Genomic DNA, 20839 nt, shown 5'->3' with positions numbered 1-20839 from the left:
TGCTAAAGCTTTGTCTCCCTGCTGCTGCCACAAGGGGGAGCTCACTGCATACATATTTATATAGTTTTGAAGTCAATTGGAACTACAGATAAATACAAAAGTAGCAAGTGGTGGGATACACAGTACATAGAGATCAACTGCATATAGACATGTATTAATATGCATCATGACAATGTGGTTTTGTTCCTAGCTTGCCTGCTTCTTACAAGAGCCTTCCATCTGTATCAGAATCGTTTCCTACGCTTCGAGCGATGATTGAAGTCTTGAACACTGACTCTTCCCTTCGCTGCATCAAGAAATCATGACTGGTTCTATATTTATATAATGGAAGGGGATCTTTTTGCTTAATAAATTATTTTAAATTTTTATTTCTTCCTGAAAAAGTGCAATTTCGAACAAAATAGGTTGTTTACCACTTTTGGTATTTTTACTTTAAATACATTTTCATTGAAACTTGAACGGATATTATGTCACTGAGCGGTTCAGAGACCAAACCAAAAGGTTCCTGATGCGAAATCAAGGAAGCTTATGGCCCTCTCATGTTGCTGATCAGGATTGAGTTTTGCATTGATGATTGCAGTTGATTCTTTTGTCTGTTGTTCACTTTCTTTTGAATGACATTTATGTTTTAACTATAAACCTGTTTCTAGGTTACACCAAGCAAATTATTTGTGTCTATACAGGAAGTAGGGAGAATGATAGTCTTACGTTTTTGCAGATTAGTAAAATCACCATGGACACTTTTTTTTTTTTACTGAATAGCGCCACCACTGGGCAGGTACTGAGCAGAGCATTGCAGTCCTACCCCCTTCAAGTAAATGGAGCTAAGCTACAGAATCTGCACAGTGCTGTAATTTGCCATATCCCATATTTATGGGAAACCCCATTTACCAAGCTTTTAAAAAACTCTTTAAAAACTTCTGACGTAGTGATATGTTATAAGTTTTGTTTGGTGGAGGTACAGGTGTTGAGACTTTCACAAAGTTAACAAACACAGTGCTCAGATGAGCGCTGTGCTTGTTTTGGCAGTCATCGTAAGAAGTGTACTGACTCAATAGACTTTCTATGGAGTCTATAAAACACTCAGAGCATAAGTGCTCAGATAAGCATTTTTGACCTTTTTGGGTTTTAGCAATTGGTGGGAGTTTCAACACCTGAGCCACCACCAATCAAAACTTTTGACATATCACTGTGGCTTGTTGGTAGTTTTTAAAAAGCCCAGTTACACTTTAAATTGGCCAGTCTTTCAGGTGTCAAACATATTGGAAAGTTGGTACAGGTCAAACACAAGTTGGGAATGAACTGTGTTACGGGGTAGCCTATCCCTGTTAGGTGGGCTTTCCTTCTTTGAAACACACTTCCTGGGTTTCCCACCCCCTTCTGTACAGTGACTATAGTTTACAGGACGTGCCTATGATATTCACAGGGACAGTGCTTTGGCTAAGAGCTTTATGAGTTCACTGGAGGAGATTAATCAAAACTGGTGAGAAGCAGAGGCGTTGCTCATTCAATCAGATTCAAGCTCTTGTTTTACGAAGACCTTTTGTACGGTGCAAAAAAACCTGTTGCAACAAGCAAATGTTCCTAACCATTGTGTAGTGTAACCATGTGCAATGATTGTACGATCAGCAAGAGTTCACTCATTTGGTCATTGATCAAATTGTTATGATGACCTAAAAATTATAATTTTTTGGTGGTGTAGCCTTACGGATAAAATGTGCGTCTGCTAGTTGTTGGCAGTAAGGAAAGGCAAGAAATCTCAGAAGGGATGGCTATTATGAAAAAAAATATTTAAATATTAATGCACCCTTCAAATCATGCTTGTTTCTACAAATTTATCTCAGTGTGTAAAAAGAGCCTTAGTAGCAATATGATTGGTTGCTGATGTGATCTGTTGCTCAATTTACCCTTTATACCAGTTTTGATACATGTTTCTTCTGCCAAAGGTTACTTGTGACTCGGTTGATTCAAGTTAATGACAACCAGGTTTTAAGCTGCGGTACTGGAAGTTCTCTTCCTCAGCAGCTTATATGATTGTAACACAGCAGCATTTAAGGGTCTGTATTATAAAGCCATCCCCTTTGGTTCTAGCAAAGTGAAACTATATCACAAAAAAAACATATTCTGATCTAAGCTCAGTTCAGTAGAACTGCAGGAAAGGGGGGTATGTAGCAGTAACTGTAGGAAACCTGTCCAATCAGAGAGAATGGGTATTTATATAATCAGGAGACGTTCATAGCAGTTGTCCACGTTGGACAACATTTTTTTTCATCCCATTCAAGTGGTCTACCAGCTACTAACTGATCATATGAGTGTCCAAAAATAACATTTATTACGGAGGTGGAGGTCCTCCAAAGCAAGAGTTACTATTTGTTTCGGAAGCCCTCTCCTCCAGCTAATGCCAGCGGTTCCTGATTGACCAAACATCGCACCCCGCAGTCCCTACATATGGGAAGTGGCTTGGCCAACGATGAACTACTTAATAGGGTGGTTTTACGCACAACGTCTTTTCAAAAAAAGCAACTGTTTTGGAGACACAACTAGAAGTGGATTAAGAAGGAATAGGAAATATAGAGGAAGGACTTGTACTTCTCCTTCCTGCTGGATTGACCTCTTGACTTTGGCTCAAAAACTACAGCCTTTTTCAGAACAAAAAACAGTGAGCGTGTGAAAGCACCTGATTTTGTGCGATCTCAATGATTTTTTTTTGTTTTCACTTTTATATTTTTAGTCTCCATCTAAGGCAGTTGTGGAGAGTTAATTAAAATAAAGCTATTTAACTGCAGATTATTAAGCTAAGCTGTAAAGCTCCTCATACATGAGATGGCCATCAGCCAAACACTATATATATTTATTTTTGGTTTGGCCAAGCTCGTATATTTTTTTTTTTTTTGTATGCAGTGAGGAGAGAAAGCCACTGGCAGAAACTTATCTCTCGAAAACAAACGAATTGGGCAACTGAAATTAATCTGTTGGTGGGGGATAATCGGAACCACCATACACATTAGATATTCAGTTGGTTCTAGGTTTGCTCAATCTACATCTAATGTGTATGGCCACCTTAGGGGTCGATTGGTTGGTTGGATTTCAACTGCCCAATTCTTTTCTTTGGAAATAAGCTGCTGCCAGAGGTGTCAGTTTGCAGCTTTCTCTCTTCCTACACACAAAATGCATGCATGCTCAACCGAGTGTGTATGGGAAATCAGGAGAGATGACTGTCGGTCAAACACTTGTATTGGGACATTTTAGGGTTATCCTGATGAGCAAGAGTAATGGAAGTGACATACATTGTTTTATCTATGTATTCTCCATATTTTTAATTGCATTTTTAAAGAAGCACTCCCCTGATTTTTTTTTTTCATTCATTATGTACCTAGCCCAGCAGTATATATAAATCAGCTAGTCTTACCTTCAGGTGGGTCAGGTCATCACATGGTGCACCCCCATCCAACCCTGAGAATTTCTAATCTTTATGTTCTCAGAAGGGGGTCACTACTAGAACTTCCTGTGGATGGCCTGCACCACACATGCTGTTCTCAGGGGGACAATTGCTTCTATCGCATTACTGCTGATGATTAGCGGCTCTTGTCACACAGTTATAAAGAAAATGATGATAGTTCATCCTCCTGACTGTATACATCTGGTCTTTTTAGCTCATTTAGGTGAATGTAGGGGTTAATGATCTTTGCACTGTCCACCCTGCAGAAATGGTATGAGCACAGCATTAGCTAGTGGCTATGCATCATGGGTTTGTTTTCAAGTGAAAGTAACATCAGGATGGTGCCTGATGAGCATCAGACCGGAGCCTAAATTGCATGAAAATAGTACAATATATAGAAGAGGCATCCAGAGTGTGACAGGCTACAGGGATGAAAAAATATTTTTTCAGGGGAGTGCTTCTTTAATCTCAGAGAATGAAAAAATATGCATAATTGGAAGCAGTAATTCAGTTTTTGATTTTATTTTGTATCTTTTAGTAAGGGCAGCTATCACTATTGTAATACAAAGAAAATGTGATTTTTATGGCTAGAGGATATGATTAGAGATGAGCGAACGTACTCGGTAAGGGCGATTTCACAATCGAGCACCGCGATTTTCGAGTACTTCACTACTCGGGTGAAAAGTACTCGGGTGCGCTGTGGGTGAGCGGGGGGATGCAGCGGGGAGTGGGGGGGAGAGGGAGAGAGAGAGGGCTCCCCCCTGTTCCCCGCTGCTACCCCCCGCCCCACAGCGCACCCGAGTACTTTTCACCCGAGTAGTGAAGTACTCGAAAATCGCGGTGCTCGATTGCGAAATCGCCCTTACCGAGTACGTTCGCTCATCTCTAGATATGATGCAACCATGAAATATACCTCGTACATGCTAAATATACTTGAATTTTAGTATGGAGAAATTTTGCAGCTGAATATTTGAAAGCACAATATTTTGATGGATGTTTCAACTGATGTCAAGACAAGAAATAAAGTTGAAATTTTACCTCAATAAATCTGTGTCACATTGTGTATTACCTCAAGACTAATTTTGTATTTGTACATTCCTGTATAATAGATTTTTTTTTTTTTTAATATTTTCATTTTCACTGTGTGCTTGGGGCATAAAACTATTGGATAAGAGTATTAAGGGGGTTGTCCAGCTTTGAAGATTAACGACTAAGCCTCAGGATAGGAGATCAATAGCTGATCGGTGGGGATCCACTGCCCGGGTCCTTGCCGATCAATTGTCTGTCAGACCGCTATGGTAATGTACAGAGCCGGAAGTAGACAGCGCCATATTCTTTGCAATGACCCAGTTTGTATTGCAAGCACAGTTCCCATTCACTTGAGAGGAAGGTGAGACGGCAGTTCCATGCCTGACCACTGCACAAAGTAAGGCGCAGTCTGCTCCATACACCGTGGCAACAGCCCAGCAAACAACTGATCAGCAGGGGTCTGAACCAGAGGACCACTTCCAGTCATCAATTCATGACCTATCGTCAGTGTCTGTAGTTCAGTCAGGGACAACAGTTCACTTCCACTATGCAAGCACTAATATAACCAATAATACACTTACCATACAGTGGTCAGATACCAGTTCTACACAGGCGCTTTGCAATGTCTTATCATGCTGCAGACAATACAAGAGACTACAGTACAGATCAGATGCAGTCCTTGACAGAATACTTAACAAATTGTGTGTTGTCTCTGCTAACATGTCTGATTTAGTGAATACTGCACTCCAATATGGAGCATCATTACTTAGTTGTCTGCATTGTGATGTTCCTCTATTATTCCTCCTTGAAATGTATTACTTAATTGACAAGTGGCAGTTACCATTCTCCTTTTCAAAGGACTATGTGCCTACACACTGATGGTGTCTAATGCCTGTCAGAATCAGTCTGCGTTGCAAAAAAGGTCTCCAGCCCTTATTCATAGCTTTCTAGGAGAAGTAACAGAGGAACATCACAACACAGTAGATAATCCTCATATTACTCTTGAGCTCTAATAAATAGTTATGTCAGAAGAGTTGATAGAGTGCCTCTATAAATCCAGTAGCTCTCACAGGTGGCATTCTCTCTGATTGTGGAAAATTCTCTTTCGTTTTCTTCTCCATCCAGCCCAAACCACCATGACTGCATCTGACCACTTCAGAGTTTACTTCCCTAGACATCTTTAACCCCTCATTTCTGCATCCATCCCAGCCTCTATAGCAACACTGATAAATTCAGATCTCTAAATTAATTTCAGACCCACGTGGTGTTACTAAATAGGTGACCCTGGCCATGGTGGTTTTAGTTTATAAATATGGACTGTACCATGTTATGGGGTGCTGCCTACTGATTCATGTTATAAATTTAAAAAAAAAACAAAAAAAAAAAACACTGGAGACCTGAATGAGGCTCATAGTCAAAAATGATCAATTTTGAATCAAAATATGGTAGGTTTGTAATCTATTGGTGAACATCAATAGTGACATCTTTCCGTACCTGACAGTAGTGAAAATTCTTAGCACTTAGCTGGGGGCATGTATTCCTGCCCAGTGTTTATCAATAAGTGGCAGCTGGTGATTCCAAGGTCCTGTACCTTAAACATATGGGTACCATAGTTGCTCTTACTAACAATACTAAACCAAACTAGGCCCTGCCATACTCCCTGCCCAGTGATTAGCAGTAAGTGGCTGCCTAAAAACAAGCGAAGGGGATCCACTTTTACTGACCATATCCCTGCTTGTAAACAAAACTAAATTTTAAAACCGAAAACAGGATGGAGGCAACAAAGTTGGCCACAGTAAAAGCACAATTGGGAAGACAGTCTAATTTGAGTAATTTTTCGGACAGGTGCGGCACTATTCCAGCAGTCCTGTCCAAGAGATGACACAAGAAAAGTTCAGTACGGTGTTAGCCAGTAGGGCAAAATGTGATTTGTTCTCAGTAAGAGAAAACAAGTAATCTTGTAGATATGATACCTTTTAATGGCTAACAAAAAGACATGATGTTCTAGCGAGCTTTCACACCTACTCAGGGTTCTTCTTCAGGCTTAATGGAACAAATCTAAAGACTTATTTATATTAAAACATATACACATGATCACATGGTAGGGTACAGACACGGTGAACCTAATTTGCACAAGCTAAATACCAGAGACAGGACAAAAGGGCATAGACATTGTTATTAATAGCACTTAGATACCAGGGATGGATGACCATAACAGTAAAATCAGTCCAGTGACAAGGAATGTGAAAGTTTATAGTCTGTAAATTGCTGTTATGAGGTCAACGTGTTATCTCTGCTCCGGGTTTCTCATATCTCATAATCTCCACTGGTGTAACCCCCGTCCACACCCCCCTCCCTTCCCATCCCCTCCAGGATTCGTACAATTTCTTATAGTATCAAAGATGGTTATAAACTTATATTCCCAAATTCTTCCATGATCGGCAACTGTTTTCAATGGGAAACCTCACTTTGCACTTGCATGTACCTCGCACGTCACACAATGTTTTTTTCTGGCCCCATTGAAAACAATGGGCAAGGCATTCCGAGGGAACACCTAAAGATAAACAAAAAAAACCATAAAATTTTCATATTCATGTGAGATTTGTGCATCTCTCATCGCACAAATGTCACACAGTTTTCACAGTTGTGTCAAAGTTGCCTCAGGTTGCCATGACTGTGACCCAATGATTACAAGAAGTCCAAACCTGTTGAACTTCTTGCACTTGATTGTTGGGTCACAATATTATGACTAATCGGTTTGCAATGTGGCACAACAATACTTTAATGTGTGGCCAAAGTCACTGTGTAGCTCTAATCTTATTAAGCGGTATGTTGACATATTTCAGATCCACAGCAGAACATTTGTGCGCATTAGAGAAGTGTACAGGATGCACTTCTATAGGAACCAATGGGTTCCTATAAAAGCCACCACATGAACTATTGTTAGACGCGCTGAATTTGCGCATCTAACAAAGATAGGACATGCGAGTGCAAACTTGCATGTCAGCTCCAAAGTGCTTGCAAAATAGGACCTGTCCTGTTTTTGCTGTGTGCTTTCCATACACTCCTATGGGAGCTGGAAAGCACGCACCTTGGATCGTGTGAACTGGCTACTTCAGAGTAGTTTGAATGAACCCGTTCACACGATCTTTACAGCAGTATAGCCGCGAGCTTTGCACTCAACTATACTGCGGGCTGACAGCGCTCGTGTGAAAGAGCCCTCATACGCAGATTAACCGCTGATGGCTTTGGGGTGTACATGTACACCCTCCAGTGTTAGGGCTTGTATGGAGCAGAATCGGGAGCCAATCCCACTACATACAGAGCAGGTGTTGGCTGCTCACACTGATCGTGGTTGTTAACCCCTCATGAGTCCTGAATGGCCCATACAATCGCGAGGGTGGTGTACTAAACTGAATTCTACAGGAAGCAGATAGCTTCATTCTGACTGTAGTCGCCAAGCTTGGTATTGCAAGCCAAGTTCCTATTACAGAAACCGGCTGAGTGGACAAACCCCATCGCCAGTATGACCAAGGCAATGGACCCTTGCCAATCTACTACTGATGACTTATCCTGAGGATAGTCCATGAATGGTTTACAACTGGACAATCCCTTTTATACATTACACTTCTCCAGCTAGTAATGTGTACCTTTTGAAGAGCCCCTCATCAAATACACTAGTAGGACATGTTTACCCAATACCAATGCATCGTCATCACAGCTGAAAATGTGTGCTCCATCCTAACAAAGCCTGCCAAAAATCATCATTCATCTACAGATTGCAGATCCTCATGAGTAAACTTGAACACTTATTTCGTCAGTATTATAAATTGTTTTACAGTGGAGTGTGGGATTAGGTGCTAAGGTCTGTAAACATTGCCCCTGTCTATGTGCTAATTCAAACATAATAGACAGCTCCGAGGCTAAATTTATATTTCTTTCTTTTCTGCACTGGGAATATTTTTGGCCTGTCTATATATAAACCTGCTGTGAGGAAAAACATCTGGAATTAGTGTCCCCGAAACTATCATTTCATTCCTTTAATCACTGCCAAGAAAGATGCCAACTGCTTTTTATATATTATAACCTTTTCCTTTTGTCAACATTTTCAAGCTACAATACCAAACATGGGTAAAGAATTACACTTTAGGCCAGGATCACACGAGTGTAGGCATATTTATGTGCGCATTTGTGCTGTTTTTACGGAATGGGTCTTGCACACTTGTGCTTGCATTATTTTACTATACTTTTGGAGTGTGCAAAAAAAAATGCAACAATGCTCCTATTTATGGCCAATTGGTGTAATAAGTTCATTATGTACTCTTCCTTAGTCAGACCTCATCTGGAATACTGTGCCCAGTTCTGGGCACCCCACTTTAAAAAAGACATAGACAAACTGGAGCAAGTTCAGAGAGGAGTTACCAGGATGGTGATCAGTCTGCAAATCATGTCCTATGAGGAACTGTATAGGATCTGGGAATGTTTAGCTTGCAGAAAAGAAGGCTGAGAGGAGACTTAAAGGGGTTGTCTCGCGAAATTAAGTGGGGTTATACACTTCTGTATGGCCATATTAATGCACTTTGTAATATACATCGTGCATTAAATATGAGCCATACAGAAGTTATTCACTTACCTGCTCCGTTGCTCGTCGCCATGGTTCCGTCTAATTTCGGGGTCTTCTTGCTTTTTTAGACGCGCTTGCGCTGTGCGGTCTTCTCCCTTCGGCTCTGCTCGGCAGCATCGGCGTTTGGCCCCGCCCCCTTGTACGCATCGTCGCGTAGCTCCGCCCCCATCACGTGCCGATTCCAGCCAATCAGGAGGCTGGAACCGGCACACATCATGGGGCGGAGCTACGTGATGCCGCGTACAAGGGGGCGGAGCCAAAACGCCGATGCTGCCGAGCAGAGCCGAAGGGAGAAAACCCATCTGCGCAAGCGCGTCTAAAAAAGCAAGAAGACCCCGAAATTAGACGGAACCATGGCGACGAGGACGCTAGCAACGGAGCAGGTAAGTGAATAACTTCTGTGTGGCTCATATTTAATGCACGATGTATATTACAAAGTGTATTAATATGGCCATACAGAAGTGTATAACCCCACTTGATTTCGCGAGACAACCCCTTTAATAGCTGTCTACAAATATCTGAAGGGCTGTCACACTGCAGAGGGATCAGCCCTATTCTCATTTGTATAAGGAAAGACTAGAAGCAATAGGATGAAACTGAAAGGGAGGAGGCACAGATTAGATAATAGAAAAAATTTTCTGACAGTGAGGGTGATCAATGGGTGGAAGAGGAGGTGGTGAGTTCTCCTTCAATGGAAGTGTTCAAACAAAGGCTGGGCAGACCTCCGTCTGGGATGATTTAGTGATCCTGTACTGAGCAGGGGGTTGGACCAGATGACCCTGCAAGTCCCTTCCAACTCTACCATTCTATGATTCTTTCCCTGTGCAAATGTGCAGGAAAATAGAGCATGCTGCTTATTTTTTTGCGTGAGCAAATTGTGCACACCAAATACGCACATGAGCACGAACCCATTGAAATGAATGGCTTCTATTTTTTTGTGTATTGGGCAGACAAATATTTTGTGTGCAAATCCGCTCATGTAAATCCAGCCTTATTATCCGGGGTGTTCACGTATGCTGCAGAAAGAATTAAAAGGGTTTTCCTGGACTTAAAAAAAAAGGTAAAAGGGCATACAATAATTAAAAAATGTAATACTTGCCCAGGCCGCTCCCCGTCCAGCGTTTTTATCGTGATGCGACAGTGCTACAAATTGCATGTATGTGAAGCCCATGCTTTCAATGGGTTCCTTCACATTAGCGATGTTTTGTAGACTGCTATATTGCGAGAGAGAAAAAAAGCCGCATGCTAAACATCGATGAGATTTGCTATATTTTGTAGCCCATGTTTCCATATGGAGCCTTCCCTTCTGTTGCATTGCATCAGATGAAAAGGCGGTTTTCGTGCGGTTTGATGCAACTTTTACAGTAGGTAATCCTACTGTTTCTCCTAAAATAAGCCCTAGCTGCATGGAAAAAACAATACATCATCTAAGAGGCACTGTCCGGCTCTGCCGCACGTCTCCTCTGCATCTCTGGCACTTGTTTGAAGTCCTCCAGGAGAACTTCCTGGTCATGAGTTTGAAAAACCCTGCCTCCAGGAAGTGCTACCTCCGATTGATTCTTGATCGCCGCGGCTCAGCTAATCACTGCAGCACTCTGTGAACCAATCACAAAAGTCCGCCCGTGTGCACGAGGCCTTAACCAATGACCAGATTTGGGGATAGATCTCAATATACCCCAATATTTACAAATAATTTTCCTAACCATTAAAGCCACCTGTACACGGCAGAGCCGTATTCCGCATGTGACAGCCCGCAGCGGAATCCAGCCCCGACCGTGGCTGCCGATGGTCCGCACAGCTCACCGTCACACATGCGCAGTACAGATTTTTTTTTATATTTATTTTTCCCCACGCCATCACTAGGCGATTAAGCGGGTATCCGCAACGTCATTGCATAAGGGCCGTGGGTCGGACAGCTTCCATTGACTTTAATGGAAGCCGTCTGCGTAAAATATGTGTAAAAATGGAGCATGTGATTTTTTCCTCCGCAAGGGGAAATCGTAATTCGGTTCCACTCGTGTGCAGGAAGAATCACTTTACCATAATATGTAACAAACAGCATTTGCTGCGCATCCACCGCGTGGACACCGACTAGGCGGCCTTAAGAATGCTGATCATATGTTGAAATAATTTATTGTCTTTGCTTTCTTCTTTCTGTGTCTTCAACTGAGATTGTGGCATGAATCCCACCCCATGAGCAATCCTGTGCATCTGAATCTCAGGATAACCTCTATTCACAAATGTAGCTATTGTTTTTTGCATCCATTTAACATATTTATCATACTCACTACATAACTGTCTCGCCCTAATGAACTGTCCTCTAGGGATGCCTTTATAAACATGCAGTACGTGATGACTGTCAAACCGCAGTAAATGGCTTCCATCTGTCTCTTTAGAAAACAATGTTTTGGTTTTTTTTAATTTGCATTTTTCCAATAAAAATGTTTATTTTCTATTTGCGTTACCACATTTATTCGCCGCGCAAGGGAACTTTAAGATGCGATTGTTTGATTGCTTACATAATACAATACACTATGTAGTACAGTGTATTATCTGAAACTGTGAGTTCTATCAAGGGTAGTAAGTAGAGATGAGCGAACGTGTTCGGCTCCGCCCCTTTTCACCCGAGCACCGAACTTTGCGAGCAATTCCGTGCTCGGGCGAAAAAAGTTCGGGGGTCGCCGTGGCAGCGCGGGGGGGTGCGGCGGGGAGTGGGGGGGAGAGGGAGAGAGAGAGGGCTCCCCCCTGTTCCCCGCTGCTGCCGCCCGCGCCGCCGCACCTCCCCCCGCCGCCCGGCGCCGGCCGAATACTTACGCGCGGACACTGAAGTCCTCGGATAAGCCGGTGTCTGGGTGCGTAAGTGTTCGTTAAGAACACGTTCGCTCATCTCTAGTAGTAAGGCATATAAGTGTCACTGATGAAACTGACAGCACTAGGCCATTGTACATTGCAGACCTAGAGGCCAAAACTTAGTCTCTGGCTGTTGTGGCAGCCATTGCACCCCGCCATTGGATTGCAGGGCTGCCAATAGGGCAAAGGAAGGAGCCCCTCCCTCCCCACTGACAACGGCATATATGGGGTTATATTGCACAAAATTGGGGCTAGCTATCATTTATAGCCGACTCCCACTGTTGACGCTCTGGGTTCAGCTCCTGAGCCCACACAGCACTACCATCATATATTTATGGAGGTTTGCACTAAGACCTTGGCAGATGCAAAGTAGATGTACATTGCATGTTGTCAAGAGGTTAATAGACAAGGCTCTGTACCCTTAGGTGTATGAGGAGCTGGTTATACCTGCTGTCAAAGTAGATAAATTAATACCCATTATGACTTGGTCCTCCCTTTGGGATCATTTTACATAAAGATAAGAGCCCCATGTGAAGGCGCTAATAATTTCACACAAAGACATGATGAGATCCAAAGCATGTGACAATTTACATGACATTGGAATTTGTCATAAGGTCAGGAAGAACCATTAAAGGGGTTGTCCCGTGGCAGCAAGTGGGTCTATACACTTCTGTATGGCCATATTAATGCACTTTGTAATGTACATTGTGCATTAATTATGAGCCATACAGAAGTTATAAGAAGTTTTTCACTTACCTGCTCCGTTGCTAGCGTCCTCGTTTCCATGGAGCCGACTAATTTTCGCCGTCTAATGGCCAAATTAGCCGCGCTTGCACAGTCCGGGTCTTCTTCTTTTCTCAATGGGGCTCCGTGTAGCTCCGCCCCGTCACGTGCCGATTCCAGCCAATCAGGAGGCTGGAATCGGCAATGGACTGCACAGAAGCCCTGCGGTCCACCGAGGGAGAGGATCCCGGCGGCCATCTTCAGCAGGTAAGTAAGAAGTCACCGGAGCGCGGGGATTCAGGTAAGCACTCTCCGGTGTTCTTTTTTAACCCCTGCATCGGGGTTGTCTCGCGCCGAACGGGGGGGGGGGTTGAAAAAAAAAAAAACCCGTTTCGGCGCGGGACAACCCCTTTAAGGGCTCATATGCCCATGACCGTATTAGTAAATGCTGCGAGTCTGCCCGCAGCGTTTCACTGAATTTGTAAACAACGGCTGTGCCGGCAGAGACCACTGCACAAACCTGCATATCGCACACACACGGTCATGCGCAGTGTGACTATTTCTTTTTTTAATTCCCTGCCATCTTTCAGAGTGGGGATGCGTATGAAAGCACCACTTACACAATGTATTGCGCATGGAGAGTGTTTCATACACTGCCCATACCAATGTACAGGGCCCACACTGCGTAGTATGCAGAGAGATAACGCACGCTGTAATGTATTTCTCGTGCGTATCAATAAGCAGTGTTTACACGCACAAGTGCATGAATCAATGAAAGTCCATTGTGTTTCATTAACTCCATTCACCGTATATCACGCGGCCATGTAAAGCAAGCGCAATACATGGTGAAAACACGGTCGTGGACATGAGCTCTTAGAAGGTGATTAGAGATTTCAAAGACAGGAATTTGCCAAAGGTAAACAATTGGGATGGACCCACGTCATCTTTCTCATAAATCTGTCAAAACATCTGTTTTTCCAGGCTTTATACTATTATATCAGTAGTCAAATTGCTTAACAAAAATAATCCTTATAAATTATATACGCTATTCTCAGTATGGTGAGCACTAATTTTTATTGTGGGCAATTGTGATTTGTTTTCTTTTTTAGTTTTAGTTTGGACGCCAATGCCCTTGGGCACGATTTGTAGTCGTGAGTGGTGAGGTGCTGAATAATACACAAGAGTCAGATAGAGTGGGGAAAAATAGTATTTAGTCAGATACCTATTGTACAAGTTCTCCCACTTAAAAAGATGAGAGGCCTGTAATTGACATCATAGGTAGACCTCAACTATGAGAGACAACATGAGAAAACACATCCAGAAAATCACATGGTCTGATTTTTAATGAATTTATTTGCAAATTATGGTGGAAAATAAGTATTTGGTCACCTACAAACAAGCAAGATTTCTGGGTCTCACAGACCTGTAACTTCTTCTTTAAGAGGCTCCTCTGTCCTCCACTCATTACCTGTAGTAATGGCACCTGTTTGAACTTGCTATCAGTATAAAAGACACCTGTCCACAACCTCAAGCAGTCACACTCCAAACTCCACTATGGTGAAGACCAAAGAGCTGTCGAAGGACACCAGAAACAAAATTGTAGCCCTGCACCAGACTGGAAAGACTGAATCTGCAATAGGCAAGCAGCTTGGTGTGAAGAAATCAACTGTGGAAGCAATAATTAGAAAATGGAAGAGATACAAGACCACTGATAATCTCCCTCGATCTGGGGCTCCACGCAAGATCTCACCCCGTGGGGTCAGAATGATCACAAGAACGGTGAGCAAAAATCCCAGAACCACACTGGGGAACCTGGTGAATGACCTGCAGAGAGCTGGGACCAACGTAACAAAGGCTACCATCAGTAACACACTACGCCGCTGGGGACTCAGATCCTGCAGTGCCAGATGTGTCCCCCTGCCTAAGCCAGTACATGTCCGGGGGCCGACTGAAGTTTGCTAGAGAGCATTTGGATGATCCAGAAGAGTATTGGGAGAATGTCATATGGTCAGATGAAACCAAAGTAGAACTGTTTGGCAGAAACACAACTCGTCGTGTTTGGAGGAGAAAGAATGCTGAGTTGTGTCCAAAGAGCACCATACCTACTGTGAAGCATGCGGGTGGCAACATCATGCTTTGGGGCTGTTTCTCTGCGAAGGGACCAGGACGACTTATCCGTATACATGAAAGAATGAATGGGGCAATATATCGTGAGATTTTGAGTGCAAACCTCCTTCCATCAGCAAGGGCACTGAAGATGAAACATGGCTGGGTCTTTCAGCATGACAATGACCGCCAGGGCAACGAAGGAGTGGCTTCGTAAGAAGCATTTCAAGGTCCTGGAGTGGCCTAGCCAGTCTCCAGATCTCAACCCTATAGAAAACCTTTGGAGCGAGTTGAAAGTCCGTGTTGCCCAGCGACATCCCGAAAACATCACTGTTCTTGAGGAGATCTGCATGTAGGAATGGGCCAACATACCAGCAACAGTGTGTGCCAACGTTGTGAAGGCTTACAGAAAAAGTTTGACCTCTGTCATTGCCAATAAAGGATATATAACAAAGTATTGAGATGAACTTTTGTTATTGACCAAATATTTGTTTTCCACCATAATTTGCAAATAAATGAATTAAAAATCAGACAATGTGATTTTCTGGATGTGTTTTCTCATGTTGTCTCTCATAGTTGAGGTCTACCTATGATGTCAATTACAGGCCTCTTATCTTTTTAGGTGGGGGAACTTCTACAATTGGTATCTGACTAAATACTTTTTTTCCCCACTGTATTTTGCTTAACTTGTTGTAAACACGGTATTATTAAATAAAGCAGGGAGATGGGGTAATTTTTTTCAACACATATAGTGAATAATAAATTATACAAAATTTACAACATTAAAGATACTTGTGTCTAACACATTTATATCCTGGGAGCTTACTCTGATTTTCTTTTCTTCATACCACTTCATATTTACATCTCTTTTATTTTTCCTCTACTCACTGTCAAAGCTGACTCCCCATTCACTACTGAACGCCTGCTGTTTACACTAAATGATCATCGTTCAGGATTTTAAGTATGCATAAAAAGGCTCATGCACACAGCCGTGACGGACTCCGCCAGCAGAATCCATCACGGCAGCCCCCAAAGACCCCGTACTAACCTCCCAGATCCGCTGTGTGTGTCCTGCCTGACGCGCAGTACAGCGCATGACTCAGGCGATACTTCCGCTGTACTGACAGCGGAAGTATAGTGTGACGGCCGGCTTCCATTGACTATGGAAGCGGGCCACGCGTATTCCCGTGGCATTTAGAACATGCTGTGCTTTATTTCTCGCTGTGAAATTCCGCAGTGTGAACATTGCGCTATTGGGTTCAATAGTACCTAATAGCTGCGGCGTAACACGGAGGAAATCGTCCGTGGGCATTAGCCCTAAAACTGAACGACTGGACAATTCTCATTGTCATTCAGTTTCTGCATACTTTTACACAGGACGATGATCGTTCAAAACCCCGCGGGAGCCTGAACAACCAGAACAATAATGGCCCCGTGTAAAACAGCCTTTAGGCCTCATGTCCACGGGTGGATTTTTTTTTTAAACCCACAGAGAAAACCCGCAAATCAAGCTGCCCATAGGGAATCATGGGCTCCTGCAAAATAATTTAAACATGAGGATTTGTTTTGTGGACTTTTTGGTCCGGAAAACAAATCGCAACATACTCCATTTTTCTGTGGATCTCACACTGATGGCTCCCATTAAAGTCAATGGAAGCCGTCCAATCCGTGGACCACCCGCAGCTGACACTGCAGAAGTGCCGCGGATCCTGTGGTAAAGCAGAAATTTGAAAAAGAAAAACTTCTACTGCACATGTGCGCCTGCGCAGAAGAGCACATCCGCCGTACAGAAGAAAGAAGATCCGTCCCGGACACAGAACAGACCCTGAACAGGTAAAATAATGTCCTCGGCAGCAGGCAGGGTGCGATTCCGCTGCGGGCTCCTGCCCACAGAATCTGACCCGCCCGTGGACATGAAGCCTTAAAATACAATATGTTTAAGAATACGGTATTGATCAGGATGACACACAGTTACAAAATATAAGAATAGAATGAAAAAACAAATGACTGACACCTGCATTTTTGTTGATTCTCATTTATGTTAAATATGCTCCTGTGCACATCTTTTATTATGCTGGGACTAAGAGCATTTTGTACTCTTGAAATGCAAGTTACTGTGAGGAGTTGATGCACGGAGTACAAGTTTAATTCATCCTAATAAAGAAAATTGGATTTAATGTCACCAGTTTGCGCTGGAGTCAATTGCATTACCACAAAATTCTGTCCTGTGACCGGAGGTTGTAAGGAGAATATTGCCTGTAAATAGAGTTGAGCAAAAATGATCGTCCGAGCTTGATGCTCGTCCGCGCATTAGCATACTCAATGGTGCTCGTTACTCGAGCGAGTACCACGCTGAGTTCGACCCCTCCCGGCATTACCACTTCCTGCTGTGACGTGCCAGTGTGCGTACGTCCACAGCAGTATGTAAGAGAGAGAGAAAAAAAAAAAAGCTCAACACTCGGCGGGTCCAAAACAAAAATGCTCGAGTCCCCCATTGAATTCAATGGGGTTCGTTACTCGAATAGTGCTCTCGAATATTACAAAAAGCTCTACTCGAATAACGAGCACCCGAGCATTTTGGTACTCGCTCATCTCTACCTGTAAATGATCTCTCCATTCTGCTTATTTCGCATGTGGTTTTAGGAAGACCAAGATGACCGCTGCCTTTTTTAGACTATTGTAGAGGGTTAATTTAGTTGCTAAGCTATCAAAATACGAATAAATAGTTGAAATACAAAATGTGCGTTGGTTAAGAAAGATAGGGGGCCAGATGGCCAGAAATGACTCCTCTGAATTGTTCAAGGTTTCTGCTTATCTATGGTACATTCACAGATTGTCCTGGCCCCCAGTTTTTTCTTTAAAATAGCTCATTAAGAAGGAATGTATTCTTGCAATTATTTGCTGACCACAAGACAAGCCCTTCCTGACTGGGCGGTGGTCTACGGTCTTTATAATCCAGTGTATTTCCTTCAATAAACTAGAAGCCATTTTGATCACACTGTCTGGTCAGCGTGTCTTCTCCGAGCGCTTGTTGATTGCTTATACCAATTTGGGCCTAGGCAACATTAGCATCTGGTCCCCCTTGGAAGGACCCCCGACAGTTACTTGGCGACAGAACGTGGGGCGGAGTTTATTCTTTACCTGCAGCCGATATCTGACGACGCCAACTGCCAACACCACGGGACCAGGATCACGGGACCCCAGACTCCAAAAATCACCGGTGAAAGGTAGGCCCTTGTCTTGCCACTTCGATTCTGGGCTTCCCTGATTTTTGGGCTCATCGTTGGCAGAAGGTCAGTCGCTGCATGTATTTATAAGAATACTCCGCCATATTTTAACGTATGTGTTCATAAAACTGTAATAGACGGAAGAACTCATACCCTGTTGTTTTATGCCATGTTGCCTGAGGAAATTCTTGAAGTTTCTGTACTGATTGTTTGTATCACGTTGGCAATTATCTGTTTTTGTTGGCTTTGTTATAATATCACCAAAAGTTCCCTGAGAGGCAAGTGGGGGCTCCCCTTACCCTCCGAAGTAATCTGTGGGATTACTGGAAGTCGCTGTAAAACTATTCCGGGACAAGGAAAACTGTGTGTCCTCCTATAACGTACTGTGTGAAAATAGTGTCCTGTTTACTTCATGAAGAATAGTGGGCATATTGAGATGGGGGCAGGAATAAGAGAGAGGGAAGGGGAAGATATCAGTAAATGTGGTCTCCCCTCAACCCTCCGAAGTAATCTGTGTGATTGCTGGAAGATTTTACCCCCATTGAGATAATAGGAGTGAGGGAAGGGGAGGATATCGGTAGGTAAGCCTATACGATATCAGAGACGCCGGTTACAGACAATATGAGAAACGTCCAAGGCAAGGAGTATGCCTATATGGGAACAGCTAGAGAAACAGCAAAGGTCAGACAAAGCAATTTAGCCGTGGGGAAAGAATGTAGCGAATTGTTGAGAAAAGCAGGTGTTTTAAAATTCTGGGAATCTTCAACTAGCAAGTTTGGGAAAGATTCAGAGATAGTAAAGGTTAAAAGTATGTTAGATAGATAGATTGAGGCAAGTGTAGATAAGGCAGTTATCAGAGAAAGGGAATTCTTTTATAGTTTGTGTTCCTTTGGGACATAAAGCAAGTTCATGCAGAATCTGTGGATAATTATGTGACAAATAACCATTATAGTTTGTCTTGTATGTTATGTACTCTAATCTTTGTTGTACGTCTTAGTCTTCTTTGTCCTTTTTTTATGTGTTTAACTATTCCCCTGCCGTCTGTTTGATAGTCTGTGCAGAGAAATATACCTCTTATAATTACTAGGGGTTAATGTTGTTAGAGTCTGAATGTTCTGGCTGCTTTCCAAAAATCTGTTTCATAAGAGAGGTAAAATTCAAAGTCATAGAAGAAAGACAGACGTTGAATATATTATGTGAATTATATGGTTTTAAAAATAGAAAATATATATATATATATATATATATATATAGGAATAAATAGAGGGTTAATGCTTGATTTGTGAAAAGCCGCAGCTGCGAGTCGCCCCCCCCCCCTGTCTCCGAAGGGAGGGGGGGGTACAGTAAGGAGGAATAGAGTTTAGTGAGATTTGCAAAGAAGGAATGTGTGCTTCTCAAGGCCAAAGATTAGAGCGGAGAACCCTAGCGCAGACAGTAGCCTTGTTTGCTTGAACAGAATTAAATGCATTTGTTTGCAAGATGAGGACAGTTGCATCATACGCGTTACGTCCTGTGTGAACTCTTACCAGCATTTGAATGAGACTTGACTGCATGAACGGATGAGAGTTAATGACCCGTGCTCAGACTGTAATGAATGTAAAATGTGTGATGTAGGTGTTGTGTGCTGATGAGGTGTCAGTCAGCCACCCACCGCATGTAGGCGCTGTGTGCTGATAATTTGGAAGCCTGCCAACAAGCCACAATTATACTGTCTCTGAGAGAATGTTCTGTAGAAGAAACGCGCAAACGCCATACCTGTACTTATACCTGCTGCCAGACTCCGCACTTTTCTGGGCCTTGTTTCATACTGCCGCCCATGGGTCCACTCTGTTTCCTCTCTTATGCAACTACTCATTTCTCACCCTTTTACACTTTATCCTTTATTCTTTTCTGTACTGAATTTTCTGGCCATATGACGACAGTCTTGACACAAAAGCACGGAGGACAACCACGGCCACTTGGATACTACTCCATGAGGCTGTATCCAGTGGCTCGAGGAGCTCCCTCATGTGTTTGTGCGGTGGCAGCAGTACAGGCAATGGTTGACAAATCTTCGGAGTTGGTATTGAACTACCCCCTAGTGGTCCTCACCCCCCCATGACACCCGGAGCATACAAGTGCAACCCAAGCACTTATTTCTGGCCCGTCAAATCCAGCTACAATGTGCTCTTGTCATTCTTTTCACTGTTGCTACTGCCTTGAACCCGGTTACTCTTCCAATTAAGTACCCTAGTTCAAAGGGGGGGAAGGGAAGACATAGGTGATCTAGGTATTGCAGGTCAGCTATTTTTTTAAATTTAAAAAAAAAAAAAAAAAAAACATTTTTTTCTTTTCCTTCTCGCAACAAGGTTATGATCTATTTGAAATAGAATACCAGCCTGATTGTCTAGCAGTAATCAGTGCAAGGGGTTTCAGAAGTGCCAATTCAGCTGGCAGAAACTGAACCGCTTGAGGTAATGTTTAAAGGGCCACGATGCCTCACGTGCTTCCTTGTGCTGGAAGGTCCTGAAAGCATATTGGGAACTGATGTGATGGGACCCTTGGGATGTTGTATCAAACTTCACCCGTCTGGTGAGGCTCGTATACACCCCGGGTCTGAAAGTCACCCGACCCTCTGTCGGATGGCAGCAGACCAAGCGACACCTCTCCCTGTCCTCACTCTTACGCACGCAGAGGAACAAGCTCTTAGCCCCTTGGTCCGTCAGTACCCCCTGGTACATGTCCAGGAAGATGCAATTGCAGACACTGTCTCTTCTTTATGTTAACTTAAAGCCCTTAAAGGAATGTGTCTTCCCAGCCAATACCCCTTTTGTTCCCCATTAACAGAAAGTTTAAAGGGCC

The 20839-nt window shown here is 43.1% G+C and overlaps 1 protein-coding gene across 2 annotated transcripts in view; it reads left to right on the top strand.

Moving 5' to 3' along the window:
• The window catches only part of TTC13 (tetratricopeptide repeat domain 13), a 71284-nt gene extending 67219 nt beyond the window's left edge, over positions 1–4065 (top strand). For both annotated transcript variants that reach the window (XM_066595912.1, XM_066595911.1), the window contains exon 23: positions 191–4065. In XM_066595912.1, coding sequence (XP_066452009.1) covers positions 191–305 — 115 coding nt within the window. In that variant the 3' untranslated portion in view covers positions 306–4065. The remainder of the gene's footprint in view (positions 1–190) is intronic.
• The last annotated feature ends 16774 nt before the right edge of the window (positions 4066–20839 follow it).

The sequence above is a fragment of the Eleutherodactylus coqui genome, chromosome 3, assembly GCF_035609145.1.
Source record: "Eleutherodactylus coqui strain aEleCoq1 chromosome 3, aEleCoq1.hap1, whole genome shotgun sequence".
NCBI lineage: Eukaryota > Metazoa > Chordata > Amphibia > Anura > Eleutherodactylidae > Eleutherodactylus > Eleutherodactylus coqui.
The sequence above is the reverse complement of the archived record's forward strand: the minus strand, read 5'-3'. Positions and strand labels throughout refer to the sequence as shown.